The sequence below is a fragment of the Salvelinus fontinalis genome, chromosome 23 (assembly GCF_029448725.1).
Source record: "Salvelinus fontinalis isolate EN_2023a chromosome 23, ASM2944872v1, whole genome shotgun sequence".
NCBI lineage: Eukaryota > Metazoa > Chordata > Actinopteri > Salmoniformes > Salmonidae > Salvelinus > Salvelinus fontinalis.
In genome coordinates this window covers 44,943,674-44,967,779 of record NC_074687.1, presented here as the reverse complement: position 1 = coordinate 44,967,779, position 24,106 = coordinate 44,943,674, and the positions used below count along the sequence as shown (strand labels likewise).

The following is a 24,106-nucleotide window of genomic DNA, read 5'->3' as shown; positions in this document are numbered from 1 at the left end:
AGCGATGAGACAAGATCGTAATTGGATGTGACGAAATTGCGGGAAAAAAGGGTAAATTAAATATTTAATCATCACGTTGACCGAGTTCTAAAGCATAGGATGGAAACTGACGTTGGATAAAGTTACCATTAGAGAGTCATATTTACTGCCGCTGTTTACCCGCTCTTCATTGAATTTCTTCACTTTGACATGAGGAGCACCGGCGAAACGGGACTTGTCTCTTTTGAATGTCAGCCATTACATTCGGTTGAGCCGCATGGCAGAGTAGACTCTTTTCCATCTTACAGACTGGCCGTCAGTCGACAAGTCATCAATGTGCTACGCACTACTTACGTGGAAACGAGAACCAAGGCTAATATTTAGGTTCCTCCAGCTGGGGTGGGCATCCGATTCCTACTGCTTGACTCCGTCTGACACTCTGAGAACTCCGAGAAATCTGAGGGTGACAAAAGAGAGGGATTAGTCGGCCTTAAATCGGATGGTAGCGCCTTCGGCATTGTATGGAACTGTATCACTATGTGTGTATCACTATGTGTACGTATGTATGTTGTGTACCGTGTCATCCCTTTCGGCCTGTATTCTTATCCGGTCTAGTCACCATGAGGGTAATTCTTACTCCCAGAGTCCCTGGAACATGGGACACATCCGTAGACGGTATGCTTTTACGCTAAGGCTAGTGGCTAGGCGGTGTTGGGGAGGTTGCCCTCCTTTCCCCCGCCTGCCCTTTACTAGAGCGCGAGGCCATAGTTCACAAAAAGGTTTGAGGTTGAAACGAAAGCATCCGGGTGCTCCACCGCCACTGTCGCCAAGGCGACGGCAAGGGGAAACATTAAACCTCCGCCTGAGCCGGGGCGCAGAGCGGTCGGCCACCCTCCCGGGCCAGAACCCCGCGCCAATGGAAGGGAGAAGCGGAGGGCAAGGGGCCCCTGCAATACCCAGCCCTCATAGTCATAGATACTCCCGCCATTTTCCCACACTTCAGTGGTCTGTTTTGCTTGACGGCCCTCCTACCTGCAACCATTTTTTACGGTTATATATGTGTTCCCTTTCTTGTAGTGTATTTTGTTGCCCGCTTTACTATAGATCGAGGTAATCCTTATCCTGAAGTCACAGATCTGACTTGCCGACTTCTCTTACCTACATTGTTCTAAGGCTGTTCACCTTGGAGACCTGCTACAGATATGGGTATGGCCCGGCGCGAGATTTACACCCTCTCCCCTGGATTTTCAAGGGCCAGCGAGAGCTGACCGTACACCGCCGGAACCGCAACGCTTTCCAGAGCTTGAGCCCCTCTCTCGGGGCGAACCCATTCCAGGTTGCACTGCCCTTCACAAAGAAAAGATAACTCTCCCCGGGGCTCCCGCCAGCTTCTCCGGGATTGGTCGCGTTACCGCACTAGATGCCTCGCAGTGCCCGTCTCCGCAACTCCCAATTCGGGGATCTGAACCCGACTCCCTTTCGATCGGTCGGGGGCGACAAAGGCCATCGCCCCTCCCTTTCGAACGGCGTTCGCCCATCTCTTGGGACCGGCTGACCCATGTTCAACTGCTGTTCACATAGAACCCTTCTCCACTTCTGCGTTCAAAGTTCTCATTTGAATATTTACAACTACCACCAAGATCTAGTCAAGCTAGCCTGTTGTAGTCATGGCAACAGGAACAACAAACCTTCAAACCAAGTATAAATTTACGAATGCGCAACACCCGTTAAATATGACCGGTGTCAGTAAACGTTGGCAGGTGCTGGTTGAGAGAACGTGTGCAAAGCTGTCATCAAGAGTTAAGGGTGCCTATTTCAAGCATCTCAAATATAAAATATATTAAGATTTGTTTAACCCTTTTTTGCTTACTACTGTACATGATTTCATAATTTTGATGTCTTCACTATTATTCTACAATGTAGAAAATAGTAAAAATAAAGAAAAACCCTTGAATGACTAGGTGTTCTAAAACTTTTGACCGGTAGTGTATGCTTGATTTATTCCACAAAAGAGCTTTATGTGGTGAAAAATTGTGCAGGAAACATATTTTCCAGGACATTAAAGCTTGTTGGTGAAACCAAGCCAATTTAGCAGGTAATCTTTCAGGGATATAATTACATTTCAGTAAAAATTGAAGACCTCCCAACTTATTAAACACATTGTTTGGAATTAAATACCAAATTGATTCTGTATTGACCAAACATCTTTTCAACCAATTGATCTTGAAAGTGTTATTTATGTCAACACTTCCAGACCTCCTTCAGATCTTTTATTTGAGAGGACTGACTTTTAGTTTGAGAATTATTTTTCCACTCAAGTCAAGAAAGGTATTGTTGATTTCTTTACAGGTAGAGGGATTTACAAATAAAGATAATGACGGGTACACAAAGCGAGACAGTCCCTCTGCCTTGGACAGAAGCACTCTCCCAAGTATAGAAAGATCCCTTTGTAGCCAATTATTAAATATATTATTGGTTCTTAATTTTATGAGAGAAATTAATATGTTGCCAGACTAAGTGTTTTTTTGATAGTCGTATTCCTAAATATTTAACACAGTCCTTTACAGGAATATTTTACATTTTGTTATCATCACAGTCATCTAAACATAAGATTTCACATTTATTTAGTTTTAGTCCAGATGCAGTAGAGAATGCAGTGATAGCATTAAGGGCATGATCTTTGACCTGGTCTTTGTCTTTTTAAAAAATAATAGTTTCGCCAGTTGGGAAGTTTTGATTTCTCTGTTAAAAATGGATAAGCCATGCACATTTGCATTATTCAGAATATCTAGAGATAGAGGTTCCACTACCAAAAGGAATAAAAAGGGCGAAACTGGGCATCCCTGTCGTACACTCCTGTTGATACTGAATATTTAGGATTTATTAAGGTCTAGTATCACAACCATTTTCAATGCAATCTTGAAACATACTATTAATAGGGTATTCTAGTAACTCCCAAAACTACCTATAGATTTCAACTGACAGGCCATCAGGGCCAAGTGATTTCCCTTTTTTCATTGAATTCAGAGCCTCTAATTTCTTCAATTGACACAGGTGAATCGCAAACTGAGTGGAAATCATCCTCAATTACAGGGACATAATTCTGAATGTGGCAAATGTAGCTTTCAAAAGCATCTTCCTGAAATTGTGAGTTGTAAAGGTTTTCATAAATGGAATTGACAAATGTTGATATTGTAATGGGATCCTTGTATAATACATCATTCATTTTGAGTGCCATTATAGATTTTATTTTGGAGTTTCTCTTTTCAAAGAGAGGATATGTCGGATATGTGCCGGATATGTGCAAAGCTGTTCTAATTCTAGTTGTAAAGATTTAAATACAGACTCTTCTTCTTGAGATAGATTATCTGTCTTTAGAAAACTGTCAAGCTTGCGCATCAAATATTTTTCTCTAAGGTTATCCAGGTGCTTCAACTCAATGGCTACAACTCTGACTTCATATTTGAAGAATCTCCATCTACTTCCATGACCCAAGTCTTTTCTTGCAAAAAATATCTTTGGCTAACGATTTGATGTTTCCAAAGAAAATAGGATCTTTAAGAAGTGTGTTGTTTAATTTCCAATATCCTCGAATACCTTTTGATTTTTTAGTAGCTTGTAAATTCAGGGAAATCAAATGATGATCAGAAAAGGGAGTCAACTGATGATTACATCTATAACAAATTGTAACATAAAGGGGGGAATTAGGAATAAGGTCCAGGTATAACCCTTTGCATCCTGATTGAAATAATGTCAGGCATCATCAACAGAGAGATCCTTGCATAATGTTATGATGATATTGCTATTTTGAGAGCTTTGACTCATTCTAGGAGGAAAATGATCCGCAGATGTATTGTTAAAATCTCCTGAGAGAATTAGAAAAGCCTCTGAGTATTTGTTACGTAAATCCTGGAATGTTCTGGTAAATTGGGCAAAAGGTGTCTTATTTAGGGCATGCTAGTTATGTCCATACTCATTAAAGGTGATGAAAATAGCATTGTCAAGTTTAACAGTTACTATGACAGTTACTACATCTGCCATCATGTGAAGATGTGGTTTCTAGAATATCGCCTTTAAACTTGTGGGTTAGCGTCAAAACACCAGCAGAACGGTTTGATCCATGACTGATATAGGCCATGTCTCCCCATTGTGACTTCCAAAATTTCAAGTCACTTTCACACTAATGAGTTTCCTGAAGAAAGACAAAATATGCATTAATGCGTTTACAATATAAAAATAAGGCTTTCCTTTTTGTAACATCTCTCAAACCCCTAGATTTCAGGCTAACAATATTGAGTGAGTTGAAAACAAATTCCTGCATTAAAAAAATAAAGAGACACATACTGGACAACTGATGTAGTAATGTGAACAATAAAACAAACAGTAAACCTTGAGAGGGTTACTCCGACGGAAAACTACACTCAGTTGAGATAGCGGTAGTTATCAGTGTAACAAATCACTTTTCAAATTTTTGGGGTAAATTTACTTGTGGCAGTACAGTAAATGTACTCTTGGCAGTACTCACAGTTGTGGGTCATGTCATCAGAGTTAACCAGTAATCTTTCTTCCTTCGATGATCGCGTTACGGCCCTTGAACCCTGCCTTTTTCCCCTCTTGTCGTGCTTTCTGTACAAGCGGCCACAGTTTCTCCCTGGCTGTCTGATCCTCAAAGAGGCTCTGATGCTGAGCTTCTTCTCATCTAGAAACTTGTTCTTCATGACCATTTTCCAGATGATGTCCCTGTAGTTGCGATTAGGGAAACGCAGAATGACATTGCGAGGGGCTCCATCAGATCTTCGTTTCTCAAGTTGATGTACCACGTCGATCACGTCTCTTAGCTTGTCTTTGATGGACGGAGCCACCTTTCCCAGGATATTGATGACTGATTCCCTAATGTCCTCTCCCTCTACCTCTCTTACAACTTGGATTTTCAGATTCCACCTGCGAGAGTACTGTTGAAGTTCATCTACAATCTCACACAGCTCATTATTTTGGGATTGCAGTTTCTTCAGCTCGTTCTCTAGGAACGTTATATTTTCCTTGTTCTCGCTCACAACTGTGTGAAGCTGACAGACAGTCTCTGACAAATGATCAATCTTCTTTTATGTTTCTTCGGTAGCCAGCTGTCACGACTTCTGCCGAAGTCAATGCCTCTCCTTGTTCGGGCGGTGCTCGGCGATCGACGTCACCGGTCTTCTAGCCATCATTGATCTATGTTTAATTTTCCATATGTTTTGTCTGGTCTTTTTACTCACCTGTCTCCAATCCCATTCATTAATTGTTGTGTATTTAACCCTCTGTTTCCCCTCATGTCCTTGTCAGAGATTGTTTATTGTTATGTTCATGTTTATGGATTGGTTTGCGACGGGTTCTTGTACCCACATTTATTTTATTATGGACTTTGGTTTTGGAGTTTATGTTTTCATTTATTAAAATACTCAATTTATACCAAGTTTAATTCTCCTGCGCTTGACTTCCCTGCCACCTACATACACAATGTGACACCAGCTCCATGATGGACACTTTGGAGAATGTGGCGTCTTGTTTAGTAGTCAGTGTCTGGATTGCAAAAAAAAGTTCAGACATGGAAATGTCCTCTTTCACTTTTTTCTCCACGATATTTTTAATTGGGGTTCGAGGTAAAGAGATTGCAAGGATCTCATCCTGGTCCGCCTTGTTCTGTCTCTTGCTTGAGCTAGCGGCATCTTGTGTATCCATGCTGCTCGGGCTCTCGTCGTAGCTGGCATGCCCGCCGTCTTCTGTGAGGCTTGGATATTCATTTACATTTACATTTAAGTCATTTAGCAGACGCTCTTATCCAGAGCGACTTACAAATTGGTGCATTCACCTTATGACATCCAGTGGAACAGCCACTTTACAATAGTGCATCTAGATCTTTTAAGGGGGGGGGGGGGGGGGCAGAAGGATTGCTTTATCCTATCCTAGGTATTCCTTGAAGAGGTGGGGTTTCAGGTGTCTCCGGAAGGTGGTGATTGACTCCGCTGTCCTGGCGTCGTGAGGGAGTTTGTTCCACCATTGGGGTGCCAGAGCAGCGAACAGTTTTGACTGGGCTGAGCGGGAACTGTACTTCCTCAGTGGTAGGGAGGCGAGCAGGCCAGAGGTGGATGAACGCAGTGCCCTTGTTTGGGTGTAGGGCCTGATCAGAGCCTGAAGGTACTGAGGTGCCGTTCCCCTCACAGCTCCGTAGGCAAGCACCATGGTCTTGTAGCGGATGCGAGCTTCAACTGGAAGCCAGTGGAGAGAGCGGAGGAGCGGGGTGACGTGAGAGAACTTGGGAAGGTTGAACACCAGACGGGCTGCGGCGTTCTGGATGAGTTGTAGGGGTTTAATGGCACAGGCAGGGAGCCCAGCCAACAGCGAGTTGCAGTAATCCAGACGGGAGATGACAAGTGCCTGGATTAGGACCTGCGCCGCTTCCTGTGTGAGGCAGGGTCGTACTCTGCGGATGTTGTAGAGCATGAACCTACAGGAACGGGCCACCGCCTTGATGTTAGTGGAGAACGACAGGGTGTTGTCCAGGATCACGCCAAGGTTCTTAGCGCTCTGGGAGGAGGACACAATGGAGTTGTCAACCGTGATGGCGAGATCATGGAACGGACAGTCCTTCCCCGGGAGGAAGAGCAGCTCCGTCTTGCCGAGGTTCAGCTTGAGGTGGTGATCCGTCATCCACACTGATATGTCTGCCAGACATGCAGAGATGCGATTCGCCACCTGGTCATCAGAAGGGGGAAAGGAGAAGATTAATTGTGTGTCGTCTGCATAGCAATGATAGGAGAGACCATGTGAGGTTATGACAGAGCCAAGTGACTTGGTGTATAGCGAGAATAGGAGAGGGCCTAGAACAGAGCCCTGGGGGACACCAGTGGTGAGAGCGCGTGGTGAGGAGACAGATTCTCGCCACGCCACCTGGTAGGAGCGACCTGTCAGGTAGGACGCAATCCAAGCGTGGGCCGCGCCGGAGATGCCCAACTCGGAGAGGGTGGGGAGGAGGATCTGATGGTTCACAGTATCGAAGGCAGCCGATAGGTCTAGAAGGATGAGAGCAGAGGAGAGAGAGTTAGCTTTAGCAGTGCGGAGCGCCTCCGTGATACAGAGAAGAGCAGTCTCAGTTGAGTGACTAGTCTTGAAACCTGACTGATTTGGATCAAGAAGGTCATTCTGAGAGAGATAGCAGGAGAGCTGGCCAAGGACGGCACGTTCAAGAGTTTTGGAGAGAAAAGAAAGAAGGGATACTGGTCTGTAGTTGTTGACATCGGAGGGATCGAGTGTAGGTTTTTTCAGAAGGGGTGCAACTCTCGCTCTCTTGAAGACGGAAGGGACGTAGCCAGCGGTCAAGGATGAGTTGATGAGCGAGGTGAGGTAAGGTAGAAGGTCTCCGGAAATGGTCTGGAGAAGAGAGGAGGGGATAGGGTCAAGCGGGCAGGTTGTTGGGCGGCCGGCCGTCACAAGACGCGAGATTTCATCTGGAGAGAGAGGGGAGAAAGAGGTCAAAGCACAGGGTTGGGCAGTGTGAGCAGAACCAGCGGTGTCGTTTGACTTAGCAAACGAGGATCGGATGTCGTCGACCTTCTTTTCAAAATGGTTGACGAAGTCGTCTGCAGAGAGGGAGGGGGGGGGGGAGGAGGATTCAGGAGGGAGGAGAAGGTGGCAAAGAGCTTCCTAGGGTTAGAGGCAGATGCTTGGAATTTAGAGTGGTAGAAAGTGGCTTTAGCAGCAGAGACAGAAGAGGAAAATGTAGAGAGGAGGGAGTGAAAGGATGCCAGGTCCGCAGGGAGGCGCGTTTTCCTTCATTTCCGCTCGGCTGCCCGGAGCCCTGTTTTGTGAGCTCCCAATGAGTCGTCGAGCCACGGAGCGGGAGGGGAGGACCGAGCCGGCCTGGAGGATAGGGGACATAGAGAGTCAAAGGATGCAGAAAGGGAGGAGAGGAGGGTTGAGGAGGCAGAATCAGGAGATAGGTTGGAGAAGGTTTGGGCAGAGGGAAGAGATGATAGGATGGAAGAGGAGAGAGTAGCGGGGGAGAGAGAGCGAAGGTTGGGACGGCGCGATACCATCCGAGTAGGGGCAGTGTGGGAATTGTTGGATGAGAGCGAGAGGGAAAAGGATACAAGGTAGTGGTCGGAGACTTGGAGGGGAGTTGCAATGAGGTTAGTGGAAGAACAGCATCTAGTAAAGATGAGGTCAAGCGTATTGCCTGCCTTGTGAGTAGGGGGGGAAGGTGAGAGGGTGAGGTCAAAAGAGGAGAGGAGTGGAAAGAAGGAGGCAGAGAGGAATGAGTCAAAGGTAGACATGGGGAGGTTAAAGTCACCCAGAACTGTGAGAGGTGAGCCGTCCTCAGGAAAGGAGCTTATCAAGGCATCAAGCTCATTGATGAACTCTCCAAGGGAACCTGGAGGGCGATAAATGATAAGGATGTTAAGCTTGAAAGGGCTGGTAACTGTGACAGCATGGAATTCAAAGGAGGCGATAGACAGATGGGTAAGGGGAGAAAGAGAGAATGACCACTTGGGAGAGATGAGGATCCCGGTGCCACCACCCCGCTGACCAGAAGGTCTCGGGGTGTGCGAGAACACGTGGGCAGACGAAGAGAGAGCAGTAGGAGTAGCAGTGTTATCTGTGGTGAGCCATGTTTCCGTCAGTGCCAAGAAGTCGAGGGACTGGAGGGACGCATAGGCTGAGATGAGCTCTGCCTTGTTGGCCGCAGATCGGCAGTTCCAGAGGCTACCGGAGACCTGGAACTCCACGTGGGTCGTGCGGGCTGGGACCACCAGGTTAGGGTGGGCGCGGCCACGCGGTGTGAAGCGTTTGTATGGTCTGTGCAGAGAGGAGAGAACAGGGATAGACAGACACATAGTTGACAGGCTCCAGAAGAGGCTACGCTAATGCAAAGGAGATTAGAATGACAAGTGGGCTACACGTCTCGAATGTTCAGAAAGTTAAGCTTACGTTGCAAAAAATAAATAAAATAAAAGATCTTATTGACTAAAATGATATAGTACTGCTGGCTGGTGAAGTAGCCTGGCTAGCAGTGGCTACGTTGTTGAAAGTGAAGCTGGCTAGGTAACCTCGACAATTTCACTAAATTTCTCTAAACTACACAATTATCATGGATACAAGGACAGCAAAGACAACTAGCTAACACTACGCTAATCAAGTCGTTCCGTTGTAATGTAAGTTTCTACAGTGCTGCTATTCGGTAGAAGTTGGTAAGCTAGCAGTGTTGGCTAGGTAGGAGGACGGCAGCGCGGCAGGCGAAAAATAGCTGGCTAGCTAACCGATAATTACTCAAAGCTACACAATTATCTTAGATACAAAGATAGCAAAGAAAACTATGTAGCTAGCTAACACTACACAAGTCAAGTCGTTCCGTTGTAATGTAATCGTTTCTACAGTGCTGCTAATCGGTGGCTAGCTGGCTAGCTAGCAGGGTTGACTACGTTACGTTACGTTACGTTAGGACGAGAATACCTGGCTAGCGAACCTCAGCGAACCTCGATAACTACACAATTATCACCGATACAAAGACGGCTATGTAGCCAGCTAAGTAGCTAGCTAAGATCGAACAAATACAAATCAAAGATAGCAAAGACAACTGTGTAGTCAGCCAACACCACACTGATCAAGTCGTTCCGTTGTAATGCACTCGTTTCTACAATGCTGCTATTCGGTGGCAAGCTGGCTAGCTAGCAGTGTTGGCTACGTTGCGTTACGTTAGGGCGAAAATAGCTGGCTGGCGAACCTCAATAACTACACAATTATGTTTGATGCAAAGACGGCTATGTAGCTAGCTAAGATCAAACAAATCAAACCGTTGTACTGTAATGAAAATGAAAATCAGACCGTTGTACTATAATGAAATGTAATGAAAAGTTATACTACTATTCGGTAGACGGTGGACGTTTGCTAGCTGCTGGGCAGATAGCAGTGTGGACTACGATAGACGACGAAATACGATAATTACGCAATTATCTTTTATACACAGACGGCTAAGTAGCTGGCTAAGTAGCTAGCTAAGAAGAAATTGCTAAGGTTAGACAAATTAAACCGTTGTACTATAATGAAATGTAATGAAATGTAATGAAAAGTTATACTACCTGCAGAGCGAATGCAAATGCGACCGCTCGCTCCAAACCGGATGTTTGGTAACTTTGGTAATGTTTGGTAATATTCCATCTTCTGTTGTCTTTCTGTCGTGTTCTTCCCATTCAATTTGACAAAAATGAACTCTAAACTTACTATATGTAGCTAAAACAAGTTATAGTTAGTTTCTTGCTACATTGACTGTGTTAAGTTCTAAATAAACAGGGTTAAAAACACGCGGACGACTAGTAAAGCTCAAACCAAGTTTGTTCACCCAATGGGTCAGACAGTTGAACAGAGTAAGACATATTCACACAAGCACTGGTATTTAAACCTTCTTCCTATGCTGAGTCTCCTCCTTACACATACGGACAGCCAATACATCTTTATTACTAGACAGGACTTTTGTGATGCATGTTCTTTCTCACTTCATCTGACCTGACCTCGGCCAAAATTCCTCACTCCTCCCCAACTCACGGCTGTCCTGATGATCTGATCCAGACATTGTTTCATTGTACTACCATGGTTCATTTGTGTACCCTGGTAGCTAGGACATTGAAAAAAAATTGTGTTTTTTTTACAGGAAAATACCATGGTAGTTGCACCAGTATTTTCCAGCCATGTAGTGATCAAAAAACATGCAATTTTTTTTATTGTACTAGCTACCATGTTATATTTTTGTAAGGGAGGGTGGTAAAAGCTAGCTAGTGTTTCCCCATGGTTCACAAATCTAGATAGCTAAGCCCTGGCACAATCTCAACATGATTTCCAACTCAGTCAATAACAGTTACAGAATCGTCAAAAAACTCATGACACATTTAGTTAACAATGTTATTTCACTGTTTTGAGACTTACATTGCACTTTTGCACATTACAACCTTTAAAAACAGGACCAATTAAGAGATTAAAAACAGCAAGTATATCCTATCCAACTACATTGTTCTTACATTACACTTGATTCGGTATTAGATTTGAGCCAGAAAGTAACACAGAAATAAACTTGTTGACAATAAGCAGTTGTTAATGAGAGACAATGCCCTGTTACAATTGTTGTTACCAGGTCCTAACCTATTTACATCATTAGATCAGTATGGTATCAACCCTGGTATTACCTGTGGATTTGATGGTAGTGGCACCATGTAGTTACATGTAAAAAGGTCACATTTTGGTTTGAGTTATTAACATGGTAATTCACATGTGACTTTCAGAGGTGTAATTACAAAACATTAGTTACATAGTAGAACAATAAAATGTGCAATAACATCAGTAATGTGTTGTTGTTCCAATTTTGTAATAACTGACACCACTACAACCGTATTACCATGTAATTACATAGGTATTACTATGTAACTACTGTACTATGTTGTTACTGCAGTTATTACTGTGTAGGTACATAGTAAGAGGGGCAACATAACGTAAGGTGTTACCAACAGTACTTTAAAGAATGTGAGTCCTGGAATAACAAAGATAAATCGTTCTGGTTAAGAGGGTCTGCTAAATGACAAGAATGTAAATGTAAATATCTATTGTTGCCTCTTACAAGCCAAATTGTAAACATCAGATGTGATAATTAACTTGTTTACTTGCTACTCAGAATGGCGCTGCAATGGGATAGCTGTCGTTTTACGGGCTCCTGACCAATTCTGCTATTTTTTTCTGATCTTAACTTATTTTGTACATAATCGTTTTCTATGACCGAAAAGAGTTTCTGGACATCAGAACAGCGATCACTAACCTCGATTTGGATGAAGATTTATACTTCAATGAGTTGGCTGCGCTGGACATACTGCTCACCCCGGACCAGGCCTTAATCCCCAAGACATGGAAAAGGAAAAGACAACATAAGACATGCCTACATGCTGGCACCCTGACGAAACTACTTTGCAGAGTAAATAGTCCTCTCTCTGTGTTCTATTGGCGAACATAAAATCACTGGAGATTAAACTGGATGAGCTCCCTTCAATAGTATCCAATCAATAGGACCTATGTTTCTCAGAGTCGTGGCTGAACAAGGACATGGATAATATACATCTAGCTGATTTTTCTATGCATCATCAAGACCATACAGCAGCTTGGGGTATGGTTAGGGAGAGGAGTATGTCTGTTAACAACAGCTGGTGCTCGCTCTAATGCTCGCAATGCTGGCATTAAGATCGCACTCAACGAGCTGTATAGGGCCATAAGCAAAAAAACTTAAAAAAATGCTCATCCATTTCTACCAGCATGTCAACTGTGCAACTAGAGGAGACAAAATATTGATCACCTTAACTCCACACACAGAAATGCATACAAAGCTCTCCCTCACCCTCCATTTCTCCAAAACTCTATCCCCCTGGTTCCTGCATACAAGCAAATACTCAAACAGGAAGTGGCATTAACGCCATCAATACAGAAGTGGTCAGATGAAGAAGATGCTAAGCTACAGGACTGTTTTGTTGGCACAGACTGAAATATGTTTCGACATTCATCCAATGGCATTGAGGAGTTTACCACATCAGTCACCAGATTAAGTAATAGGTGCATGGACAACGTCATTCCCACAGTGACCGTACGTACATATCCCAACCCGAAGCCATGGATTATAGGAAACATCCACACTGAGCTAAAGGCTAGAGCTGCCACTTTCAAGGGGCGGGACACTAATCTGGACGCTTATAAAAATCCTGCTACGACCTCAGATGAGCCATCAAATAGGCAAAGAAAGCGTCAATACAGGACTAAGATTAAATCCAACTACACCGGCTCTGATGCTCATCGGATGTGTCAGGACTTGCAAATTATCACGGATTACAAAGGGAAACCCAGCCACAAGTTGCCCAGTGACGCAAACCTACCAGACGAGCTAAATGCCTTCTATGCTCGCTTCGAGGCAAGCAACACCGAACCATGCATAAAAGCACCAGCTGTTCCAGACGACTGTATGATCACACTCTCCATAGCTGATTTGAGTAAGCTTTAAACAGGTTAACATTCACAAGGTCACAGAGCCAAACGGATTACCAGGACGCGTACTCAGAGCATGCTCTGACCAGCTGGCAAGTTTCTTTTCAACCTCTCCCTGACCCAGTCTGTAATACCTACCTGTTTCAAGCAAACCACCATAGCATGCCCAAGCACGCCAAGGTAACCTATCTAAATTACTTTGAAATGCTTTGAAACAGCCTAGACCCACTCCAATTCGTATATCGCCCAAACAGATCCACAGATGACACAATCTCTATTGCACTCCACAATGCCCTCTCCCACCTGGACAAGAGGAACACCTATGCGAGAGTGCTGTTCATTGACTACAGTTCAGCGTTCAGCACCATAGTGTCCTCCAAGCGCATCACTAAGCTAAGGACCCTAGGACTGAACACCTACCTTTGCAACTGTATCGAGGACCTCCTAACGGGCCATCCTTAAGTTTTGAGGGTAGGCAAAAACACATCCGCAACACTGACCCTCAACACGGGGTACCCTCAGGGGTGCATGCTTAGTCCCCTCCTGTATTCCCAGTTCACCCATGACCGCGTGGCCAGGCACGACTCCAACACCATCAGCCTATAGGGAGGAGGCCAAAGACCTGGCAATGTGGTGCCAGGATAACAACCTCTCCCTCAACGTCAGCAAGACAAATGAACTGATCGTGGACTACAGGGAACGGAGGGCTGACCACGACCCAAATTTACATTGACTCGGCTGTAGTGGAGTGGGTCGAGAGTCCACATCACTAAAGATCTATCATGGTCACACACACCAACACAGTTGTGAAGAGGGCATGCCTATTCCCCCTCAGGAGGCTAAAAAGATTTGGTATGGGCCCTCAGATCCTCAAAAAGTTATACAGCTGCATCACTGTGAGCATCTTAACAGGCTGCATCACCACTTGGTATGGCAACTGCTTGGCATCCGACTGCAAGGCGCTACAGAGGGTAATGTGTACAGCACAGTACATCGCTGGGGCCAAGCTCCCTGCCATCCAGAAAGGCCCTAGAAATTGTCAAAGACTCCAGCATCCAAGTCATAGACTGTTCTCTCTGCTACCGCACTGCAAGTGATACCGATGCACCAAGTCTGGAACCAACAGGACCCTGAACAGCTTCTACCCCCAAAGCCATGAGACTGATAAATAGTCAAATAGTTAACCAAATAGCTATTTGGACTGCATTGACCCTTTTTGCACTAACTTTTTTGACTCTTCACATATGCTGCTGCTACTGTTTATTATACTATATATCCTATTGGCTAGTCACTTTATTCCTAGTTATATTTACATATTTACCTCAATTACCTCATACCGCTGCACATTGACATGGTACTTGTACCCTGTGCCAAGTTATCGTTACTCATTGTGTATTTATTATTCATTGTATTATTATTTCTCTATTTTCTTTCTCTGCATTGTCGGGAAGGGCCAGTAAGTCTACACCTGTTTACGAAGCATATGACAAGTTACATTTGATTTAATTTGAGGATCTCCCCAGAGAAAGGGAGAAAGCTATTGTCTTTCATTGAAGTACAGTGTTCCACCACCTGACAGCTCTGCGTGTAACAAACACTGTGATGACCCAGTCTTTGTGGCGTGCCAGCAAATCCATCCCCTTGCTTTTAGCCCACAAAGCCATAATGTTGTAGGCTACACTTACTCTGTTCAGAATTGATTGTTTGATACCAGTTGGGAAGAGATAAGTGGAATTACAATATTGTCTTTGTAATGGGACACCAACTGTAAACAATTTCTTTATGACACTGTTCTCCGTGTTGAGTTAAGCCTCGCCCTATAACTGCATTTCATGCTTTGCTTTGCATGTCCTGTTGACACTGGTTATTCACATACACTATATATACAAAAGTATGTGGACACCCCTTCAAATTAGTGGATTTGGCTATTTCAGCCACACCTGTTGCTGACAAGTGTATAAAATCGAGCACAAAGCCATGAAATATCCGTAGACAAACATTGGCAGTAAAATGGCATTACTGAAGTGCTCAGTGACTTACAACGTGGCCCGTCATAGGATCCGACCTTTCCAACAAGTCCGTTCATCAAATTTCTGCCCTGTTAGAGCTGCCCCGGTCAACTGTAAGTGCTGTTATTGTGAAGTGGAAACGTCTAGGAGCAACAATGGCTCAGCTGTGAAGTGCTAGGCCACACACGCTCACAGAACGGGACCGCCGAGTGCTGAAGCGCATAGCGTGTAAAAATAGTCTGTCCTCAGTTGCAACTCTTACTACCGAGTTCCAAACTACCTCTGGAAGTAACGCCAGCACAAGAACTGTTCATCGTGAGCTTCATGAAATGGGTCTCCATGGCCGAGCAGCAGCACACAAGCCTAAGATCACCATGTGCAATGCTAAGTGTCGGCTGGAGTTGTGTAAAGCTCGCCACCATTGGACTCTGGAGCAGTGGAAATGAGCTGTTTTTCATAATTTGGGCTAGGCCCCTTAGTTCCAGTGAAGGGAAATCTTAATGCTACAGCATACAATGACCTTCTAAACGATTCTGTGCTTCCAACTTTGTGGCAACAGTTTGTTGAAGGCCTTTTCCTGTTTCAGCATGACAATGCCCCCCATGTACAAAGCAAGGGCCATACAGAAATGGTTTATCGAGAATGGTGTGGAAGAACTTAACAGGCCTGCACAGAGCCCTGACCTCAACCCCGTCGAACACCTTTGGGATGAATTGGAATGCCGACTGCGAGCCAGGCTTAATCGCCCAACATCAGTGCCCGACCTCACTAATGCTCTTGTGGCTGAATTGAAGCAAGTCCCCACAGCAATGTTCCAACATCTAGTGGAAAGCCTTCCCAATTCCATATTAATGACCATGATTTTGGAATGAGATGTTCGACGAGCAGGTGTTCACATACTTTTGGTCATTTAGTGTAAGTATCACTCTCAGACTCAGCAAATTTTCGTCTTCCCTGTATTGTATGCCACAGGTCTACATGTACATTGCACTCTAAAAGATAAGGACTGCCACACCCAATGTCCTCTCACAATATGATTATACTACAGCAGATTATCTGTAGAAAATGTATTCTCTGAAAAATTCTTAACATAATCATTCTCAAGAGCCCAATATCTTGAACATAACAGATATTCAGTGGCCTTGAGAACCTTCATGCAAAATCAATGGACACTGCCAAGGGGAATAATCTTCAAGAGAATCAACTCGAAGGCATACGAATACATAGCCATCCAGGTGATTATTGGTGTATACCTTGTAATTGTAATTTTCATAGACTGACTTTTATCTCAGAATGATGACTAATGCATCTTCTGTGAGTCAGGAGGACCACTTTCTGCCATTGTGCGTTTGGTAACAAGGTACTGAAGAGGGCACACTGTACCCGACTCCATTACGTGGTAATTGGTTATCTTTGTGAAGGCACAGCTTGTAGATTCACTGTGGATTACTGAATTAGTAAAGAAGCTCTCTCAGGAGACTCACATTGACCACACCGTATAGTTGGAGTGCCCGAACCCTGGATAAATGTTTTAGTTATGCCACATACTGTATATAGAGATCGAGAAATTCGATTGATGGATGATTTTCCAAATGTTCATTCATGTCTAACAACAGATCTAATAACTTGTCTGTCCACTGTATGGCTGTATTACAATTTATTCATTATTAGAACTCCTCTAATAAACCACACATGTTATGTGTAGATTTGCTTTCCATAAACAATCACACAGACATACACAGACTGTTGCCTGATTCAAACTATATTTTATTTTCACATCGTCCTGACCAGCCCGGTTCCAGCAACTACGTTGGATGGCTAACCAATCCCACAGTGTAGTACAGCTCAGCTTACTTCAGAGGTGTGTTATAAGTATCTTGGCATACAGTATCTAACGGCAATGTTTCTGTCCTTGTTCCAGGAAAACACTACCGCAAGTCCTGCGCCTCGTCTGGTGCCTGCCTCATCGCCTCCTCTGGCTACCAGCAGTTCTGCACAGGGAAACTCAACTCAGTGTGCATCAGCTGCTGCAACACACCCCTCTGTAATGGACCGCGTCAGAAGAAACAGAGTTCCAGAAAAAGAGTTCCCTCTGCTGCCTCGTCTCTAATCCCACTACCCAGCCTCTCCCTCATTTGTATTCCCTTCCTCCTGTACCCATCCTCCATATTCTGCTGACAGAGCTTACGATTGGCTGGTTTGGTCTCATCAAGACTGTGGTCCAGCTTTTTGGACTCAGCCTGTGCTTCAGTGAAAGGTTCTCCAGCCTGTACGGTGTCCATATCTTCAATGGATGTGTGACACTGTCCTAATATGGACACCGTATTTAAGAAGATGCCCTAATATGGACAGTGACTTAAGGTCTAAAGACATTGACTGAAATGAGGTACTGATCTTGACAAATATGTTCATTGAGTGAGTCAGGTTTGATAGACAATAGGCAGGTTAACCAATGGCCCAGGTTTATTTGACAAAAGCAAGCTAGGTGTAATGGAAACGGAAGATATAGATCGACAACATTATTATCCATTTGACAGGGTTGATTTGACTTTTGCTAAACTTTCCTTATTGCCACAATGATGATGGAAACAGTGTTTTTTCAAATAAATGCTGATTGCCAAATCATTTTGAAGGTACCAGTTAAAAGTTTGGACAGACCTACTCATTCCAAGATTTTTCTTTATTTTGACTATTTTCTACATTGTAGAATAATAGTGGACACATCAAAACTATGAAATAACACATATAGAATCATGTAGTAACCAAAAAAGTGTTAAACAAATCAACATATATCTTAAATGTGAGATTCTTCAAAGTAGCCACTATTTGCCTTGATGACAGCTTTTTGCACCCTCTTGGCATTCTCTCAACCAGCTTCATGAGGTAATCACCTGGAATGCATTTTAATTAACAGGTGTGCCTTGTTAATTTGTGGAATTTCTTTCCTTCTTAATGCGTTTGAGCCAATCAGTTGTGTTGTGACAAGGTAGAGGTGGTATACAGAAGATAGCCCTATTTGGTAAAAGACCATGTCCATATTATGGCAATAACAGCTCAAATAAGCAAAGAGAAACAGCAGTCCATCATTATTTTAACACATGAAGGTCAGTCAATACGTAAAATTTCAAGAACTTTGAAAGTTTCTTCAAGTGCATTCGCAAAAACCATCAAGCTCTATGATGAAACTGGCTCTCATGAGGACCGCACAGGAAAGGAAGACCCAGAGTTACCTCTGCTGCAGAGGATAAGTTCATTACAGTTACCAGCCTCAGAAAATGCAGCCCAAATAAATGCTACACAGAGTTCATGTAACAGACACATCTCAACATCAACTGTTCAGAGGAAACTGTGTGAATCAGGCCTCCATGGTCGAATTGCTGCAAAGAAAAAACTCCTAAAGGACACCAATAAGAAGAAGAGACGTGCTTGGGCCAAGAAACATGAGCAATGGACATTAGACCGATGGAAATCTGTCCTTTGGTCTGATGAGTCCAAATTTGAGCTTTTTGGACTCATCCAATGTGTCTTTGTGAGACGCAGAGTAGGTGAACGGATGATCTCCGCATTTGTGGTTCCCACCGTGAAGCATGGAGGAGGTGGTGTGATGGTGTGGCGATGCTTTGCGTGTGTCACTGTCTGATTTATTTAGAATTCAAGGCACACTTAACCAGCATGCCTACCACAGCATTCTGCAGCGATACGCCATCCCATCTGGTTTGCACTTAGTGGGACTATCATTTATTTTTCAACAGGACAATGACCCAACACACTTCCAGGCTATGTAAGGGCTATTTGACCAAGAAGGAGAGTGATGGAGTGCTGCATCAGATGACCAAGCATCCACAATCACCCGACCTCAACCCAATTGAGATGGTTTGGGATGAGTTGGACCGTGGAGTGAAGGAAAAGCAGCCAAAAGGGGCTCAGCATATGTGGGAACTTCAAGACTGTTGGAAAAGCATTCCAGGTGAAGCTGGTTGAGAGAATGCCAAGCATGTGCAAAGCTGTCATCAAGGCAAAGGGTGGCTACTTTGAAGAATCTCAAATATAAAATATATTTTGATTTTGTTTAACACTTTTTTGGTTAGAACATGATTCCATATGTGTTATTTCATAGTTTTGATGTATTCACTATTATTCTACAATGTATAAAATAGTACAAATAAAGAAAAACCCTTGAACGAGTAGGTGTGTCCAAACTTTTGACTGGTACTGTATGCTGGGCACATGATGGCATCACATAACTTTAAAGCTCCGCTACACGTTTAATTCTAAATGCCAACTGCTTGCAAAAAAAAAAATATATACTATAAAATGAATGTTTCTTTGCAGGACAAGGATTGTCCTGACTTTCACAAAGGCCTGAATTGCTTTGCCTTGTTGGCAAGTTTTACCTTCCAATTATTTCAGATCTACAGGAGTGTAAGTTTCACCATGGCACGGACGGTGGCAATACATTGGCACATGATAGTTAATATAATATGGCAAATGTTAGTAAATGATTTCATTTTATCAATGTTGCTGGCTTTTGCAAGCCTACCTGAGAAATGAAACCGATAGGTGGGAGGGCATACAGGCTGTCGCCAAATTATTAATGTGCTATTTGCCTAAATGGGTAATAGAAACACTTAAACCACATTTTGTTCGACACCGTAGGTTTTTGCAAACAATTTTTTTTTTGGTGTGACGTCACTATGTACAGCTGTTTTAGATAGTTAATTGGAAACACACACAGGCAATTGTCACATGTATTTTCTATGCAAACTTTCTAAATGTCAACAAAAAAATCACTGGACAAGTTCATGGAAACATAGCTGTTGACTGGCCAACTGAGGGCACTAGAAGGTAATATGTACATTTATAGATGAACTGGATGAGGTATATTTGTACAGTAGATGAAATGGAGTTCATGAGGTTGGCACTAGAAGGTAATATGTACATGTATAGATGAACTGGATGAGGTATATTTGTACAGTAGATGAAATGGAGTTCAACTGAGGGCACTAGAAGGTAATATGTACATGTATAGATGAACTGGATGAGGTATATTTGTACAGTAGATGAAATGGAGTTCAACTGAGGGCACTAGAAGGTAATATGTACATGTATAGATGAACTGGATGAGGTATATTTGTACAGTAGATGAAATGGAGTTCAACTGAGGGCACTAGAAGGTAATATGTACATGTATAGATGAACTGGATGAGGTATATTTGTACAGTAGATGAAATGGAGTTCAACTGAGGGCACTAGAAGGTAATATGTACATGTATAGATGAACTGGATGAGGTATATTTGTACAGTAGATGAAATGGAGTTCAACTGAGGGCACTAGAAGGTAATATGTACATGTATAGATGAACTGGATGAGGTATATTTGTACAGTAGATGAAATGGAGTTCAACTGAGGGCACTAGAAGGTAATATGTACATGTATAGATGAACTGGATGAGGTATATTTGTACAGTAGATGAAATGGAGTTCAACTGAGGGCACTAGAAGGTAATATGTACATGTATAGATGAACTGGATGAGGTATATTTGTACAGTAGATGAAATGGAGATGAAAAAAAACACAAATAACACAACAGAGTAAGTGTCCATTTTTAATATTAAAATAATGATGCAGATACTGTAGTGATGAAACATAAATTACATTTGTCTTGAGATCAAATCATGTGCACTGGGTCCAATTTAGGAAGTGGTCAACTATGTCAGTGGATGCCATGCAAATGAATGGAAAAGTATACTTTGGACACAATGTACAATGCAGACACCATGTCATGATGAACAATGTTGAGATTAGTTTTCACTGGCATCTTAAGTGACTGATAATATGAGTTACAGTATGGCCAAGAGAAGTGTAATCTCATGTAATGGAAACAAATCACTGTAATTAACACTGCTCAAATACCAAGCTTTTCCAATGTTCCAGGTATTACAATGTACAGTATGAGATGAAATTGGTAAAAATGTCCTGACTGTTCTTTGACTGGATGTATTACTTAGTATGTTAGACTCCTCACATATTATGTCTGTAGAGGCACCTCTCTGACAAATCAGCTTGTGGCAGATTGTTGGAGTCTGGGTTGGATGACACCTTGTATCCCTCTTCGATGAATTGAATACTGTAATACTGAACACAGCCAGGTGTCTCTCTTTTGGTTCATCTTTCAAAGTCGCATAGAAGTCTTTCTGGACTGTATTGACTCACAATGTCAATCCTACTTCATAACCTCAGCCAAGAAGCATGTTAGAGCATAAGTCAAAACAACTGTCATACATGTATTTTAATAAACTTATATTTCAGTCTCTTCGGGGATGTTTCCCTTTCGGACTGAATTTGAAAGTGATTCATCGGTTGTGGGGAGGGCCTCCCCAGGGCTGGGAGGGGGAGTGTCCTTAGGACTATGGAAGGTAGTGAACGTAGGCATCTTGAACTCCTTGCTCTGAGTCTGAGGAGACCTGTTGCCACCACCACGACGCAGTGACTTTAGCAGGGGCCGCAGTGAGCGGGCCGAGTTGGCCTCGAAGCTCCTCAGAGTCCGCTTGTTTACGTGCTCGATGGTGAGGCGGCAGCGTAGCACCTGGACGAAGACCTGTCGGAACTGGCGGGAAGAGAGGTTGTACAGGAAGGGGTTGAGCACGGAACTAAGGTAGAAGAAGGTGTCGGCCACAGGGTGCAGCACCACATAGTTGCGGAAGTAGGACATGGTCCAGCTGGACTTGGGCACGGCGGCGGTCATCAGGCGACGCACCTGGTTGGGCAGCCAGCACACGGTAAGGGAGCCCACGATTAAACCTGAGAAAGAGGGAGGGGGAGCGAGAGGGAAGGAAAGAGAAAAAGTAATTAAGAATTTTCGATAATGGGAGAAGAGGGCAGTGGACCACACCTGGGTTAAAATACATGCGTATTAAGTATTTGTTATTTAAATACTTGTTTTCTGTGCATTTTCAAATAATGTGGCTAAATCAGCTACTTCTATTTGAAGTATTTGAAGGTCTTTCAAATAACTTCCTATAAATAGCCAGAACTATTTTGAAATACTTATTTACAAATATATTATTTCAAATACCACCAGAAGACCTGCATTCAAATGCACGGGGTGTTTAAATATTTCATATTTTAAAATACACTGAGTGTGGCAAATAAACCTGATAAATATCTCGCAGCTCTCACAAAACGAGTACATGTTAAACCAGTAATCATTTTAAAAGATGAAGATACAAAGGGGTAATTAGAAACAACAACACAATGACAATTGTAAAAGTTTCTATGAAAATGTATATAAATCAGAATTAAACAACAGTTGGACGGTTCCTATAGCCTTCTTAGACTCAACAAGAAGCAATTATCAGCAGACTGAAAACAGAGATACCCCAAGAATAAACCTTAGATGCTGTTGAAACAGTTGCATGGAGAAAAGCACCAGGAATGGATGGCTTCTATTCAGTCATTTGGAACGAAGTAGCCCCCCTACTTACATATGACAACACGTCACTCAATTCAGTACTTCCTAGTTCCATGTATCAAACAGTTATTTCAGTTCAATTAAAACCAGCAAAATCTGGAGAGTCCCCTGCTGATTAAAGACCCACAAGTTGAATAAATTGTGACAAAATAATAACAAAGATTAAAAGCTATAGAATTGCAAATGTCATACCAGACTTCATATACACTACCGTTCAAAGTTTGGGGTCACTTAGACATTTTTTTGTACATTAAAATAACATCAAATTGATCAGAAATACAGTGTAGACATTGTTAATGTTGTAAATGACTATTGTAGCTGGGAACAGCAGAATTGTTATGGAATATCTACATAGGCATACAGAGGCCCATTATCAGGAACCATGTTAGCTAATCCAAGTTTATCATTTTAAAAGGCTAATTGATCATTAGAAAACCCTTTTGCAATTATGTTAGAACAGCTGTTTTTCCTGATTAAAGAAGCAATAAAACTGGCCTTCTTTAGACTAGTTGTGTATCTGGAGCATCAGCATTTGTGGGTTCGATTACAGGCTCAAAATGGCCAGACACAAAGAATTTTCTTCTGAAACTCATCAGTCTATTGTTGTTCTGAGAAATGAAGGCTATTCCATGCGAGAAATTGCCAAGAAAATGAAGATCTTGTACAACGCTGTGTAGTACTCCCTTCACAGAACAGCACAATCTGGCTCTAACCAGAATAGAAAGAGGAGTGGGAGGCCCCAGTGCGCAACTGAGCAAGAGGACAAGTACATTAGAGTGTCTACTTTGAGAAACAAAAGCCTCTCAAGTCCTCAACTGGCAGCTTCATTAAATAGTACCCGCAAAACACCAGTCTCAACGTCAACAGTGAAGAGGCGACACCGGGATGCTGGCCTTCTAGGCAGAGTTCCTCTGTCCAGTGTCTGTGTTCTTTTGCCCATCTTAATCTTTTCTGTATATTGGCCAGTCTGAGATATGGCTTTTTCTTTGCAACTCTGCCTAGAAGGCCAGCATCCTGGAGTCGCCTCTTCACTGTTGACGTTGAAACTGGTGTTTTGCAGGTACTATTTAATGATGCTGCCAGTTGAGGACTTGTGAGACATCTGTCCAAATGTATTTCCAAATACATTACAATACTCAACTACTTGTTTTCTAATTGAAATATCCAAATACTGTACTTATTCTGAAATATCATTGAAAATAATTGAATAACCCTAAATAGTATTTCGAACCCAGGTCGGTGGACTACTGAATAATGCAAATATTTTTTTGTAGATTGGGTTTGCTTTGCCATCTAAACCAGCGTCGATGCAATGATATGCTTTCGAGAATACTCAGAAACAATGCCTTTTGTTGGTGTTTTTGAACATTTTTGTGCTGTCTCTTTACATGAACTGATTTAGTTTCCCCTGATGATTCGTAATGCTAATTATACTAAGACAAAAACAACCATTTGATATGAAGTGCACTGTTAAAAAATATACAATTTATCGGTGCATGGAGGTCTGTGCTGTTGCAAAAAATACTGCCGGCTAGTCCTTAGGGCAAGGTGATTTCAAATTACATTTAGATCATTTGTATTTATTTAAATTCATATCAGCATACT

At 42.9% G+C, this 24,106-nt stretch overlaps 2 protein-coding genes across 2 annotated transcripts in view; one reads left to right on the top strand and one right to left on the bottom strand.

The window, feature by feature from the left end:
• The window catches only part of LOC129821393 (ly6/PLAUR domain-containing protein 1-like), a 50,112-nt gene extending 28,771 nt beyond the window's left edge, over positions 1-21,341 (top strand). The window contains exon 3 of the mRNA XM_055879023.1: positions 16,951-21,341. Coding sequence (XP_055734998.1) covers positions 16,951-17,207 — 257 coding nt within the window. The 3' untranslated portion in view covers positions 17,208-21,341. The remainder of the gene's footprint in view (positions 1-16,950) is intronic.
• LOC129821392 (G-protein coupled receptor 39-like) overlaps positions 20,623-24,106 on the bottom strand; it is a 63,857-nt gene continuing 60,373 nt past the window's right edge. The window contains exon 3 of the mRNA XM_055879022.1: positions 20,623-21,831. Within this exon, the coding sequence (XP_055734997.1) occupies positions 21,329-21,831 (503 nt within the window). The 3' untranslated portion in view covers positions 20,623-21,328. The remainder of the gene's footprint in view (positions 21,832-24,106) is intronic.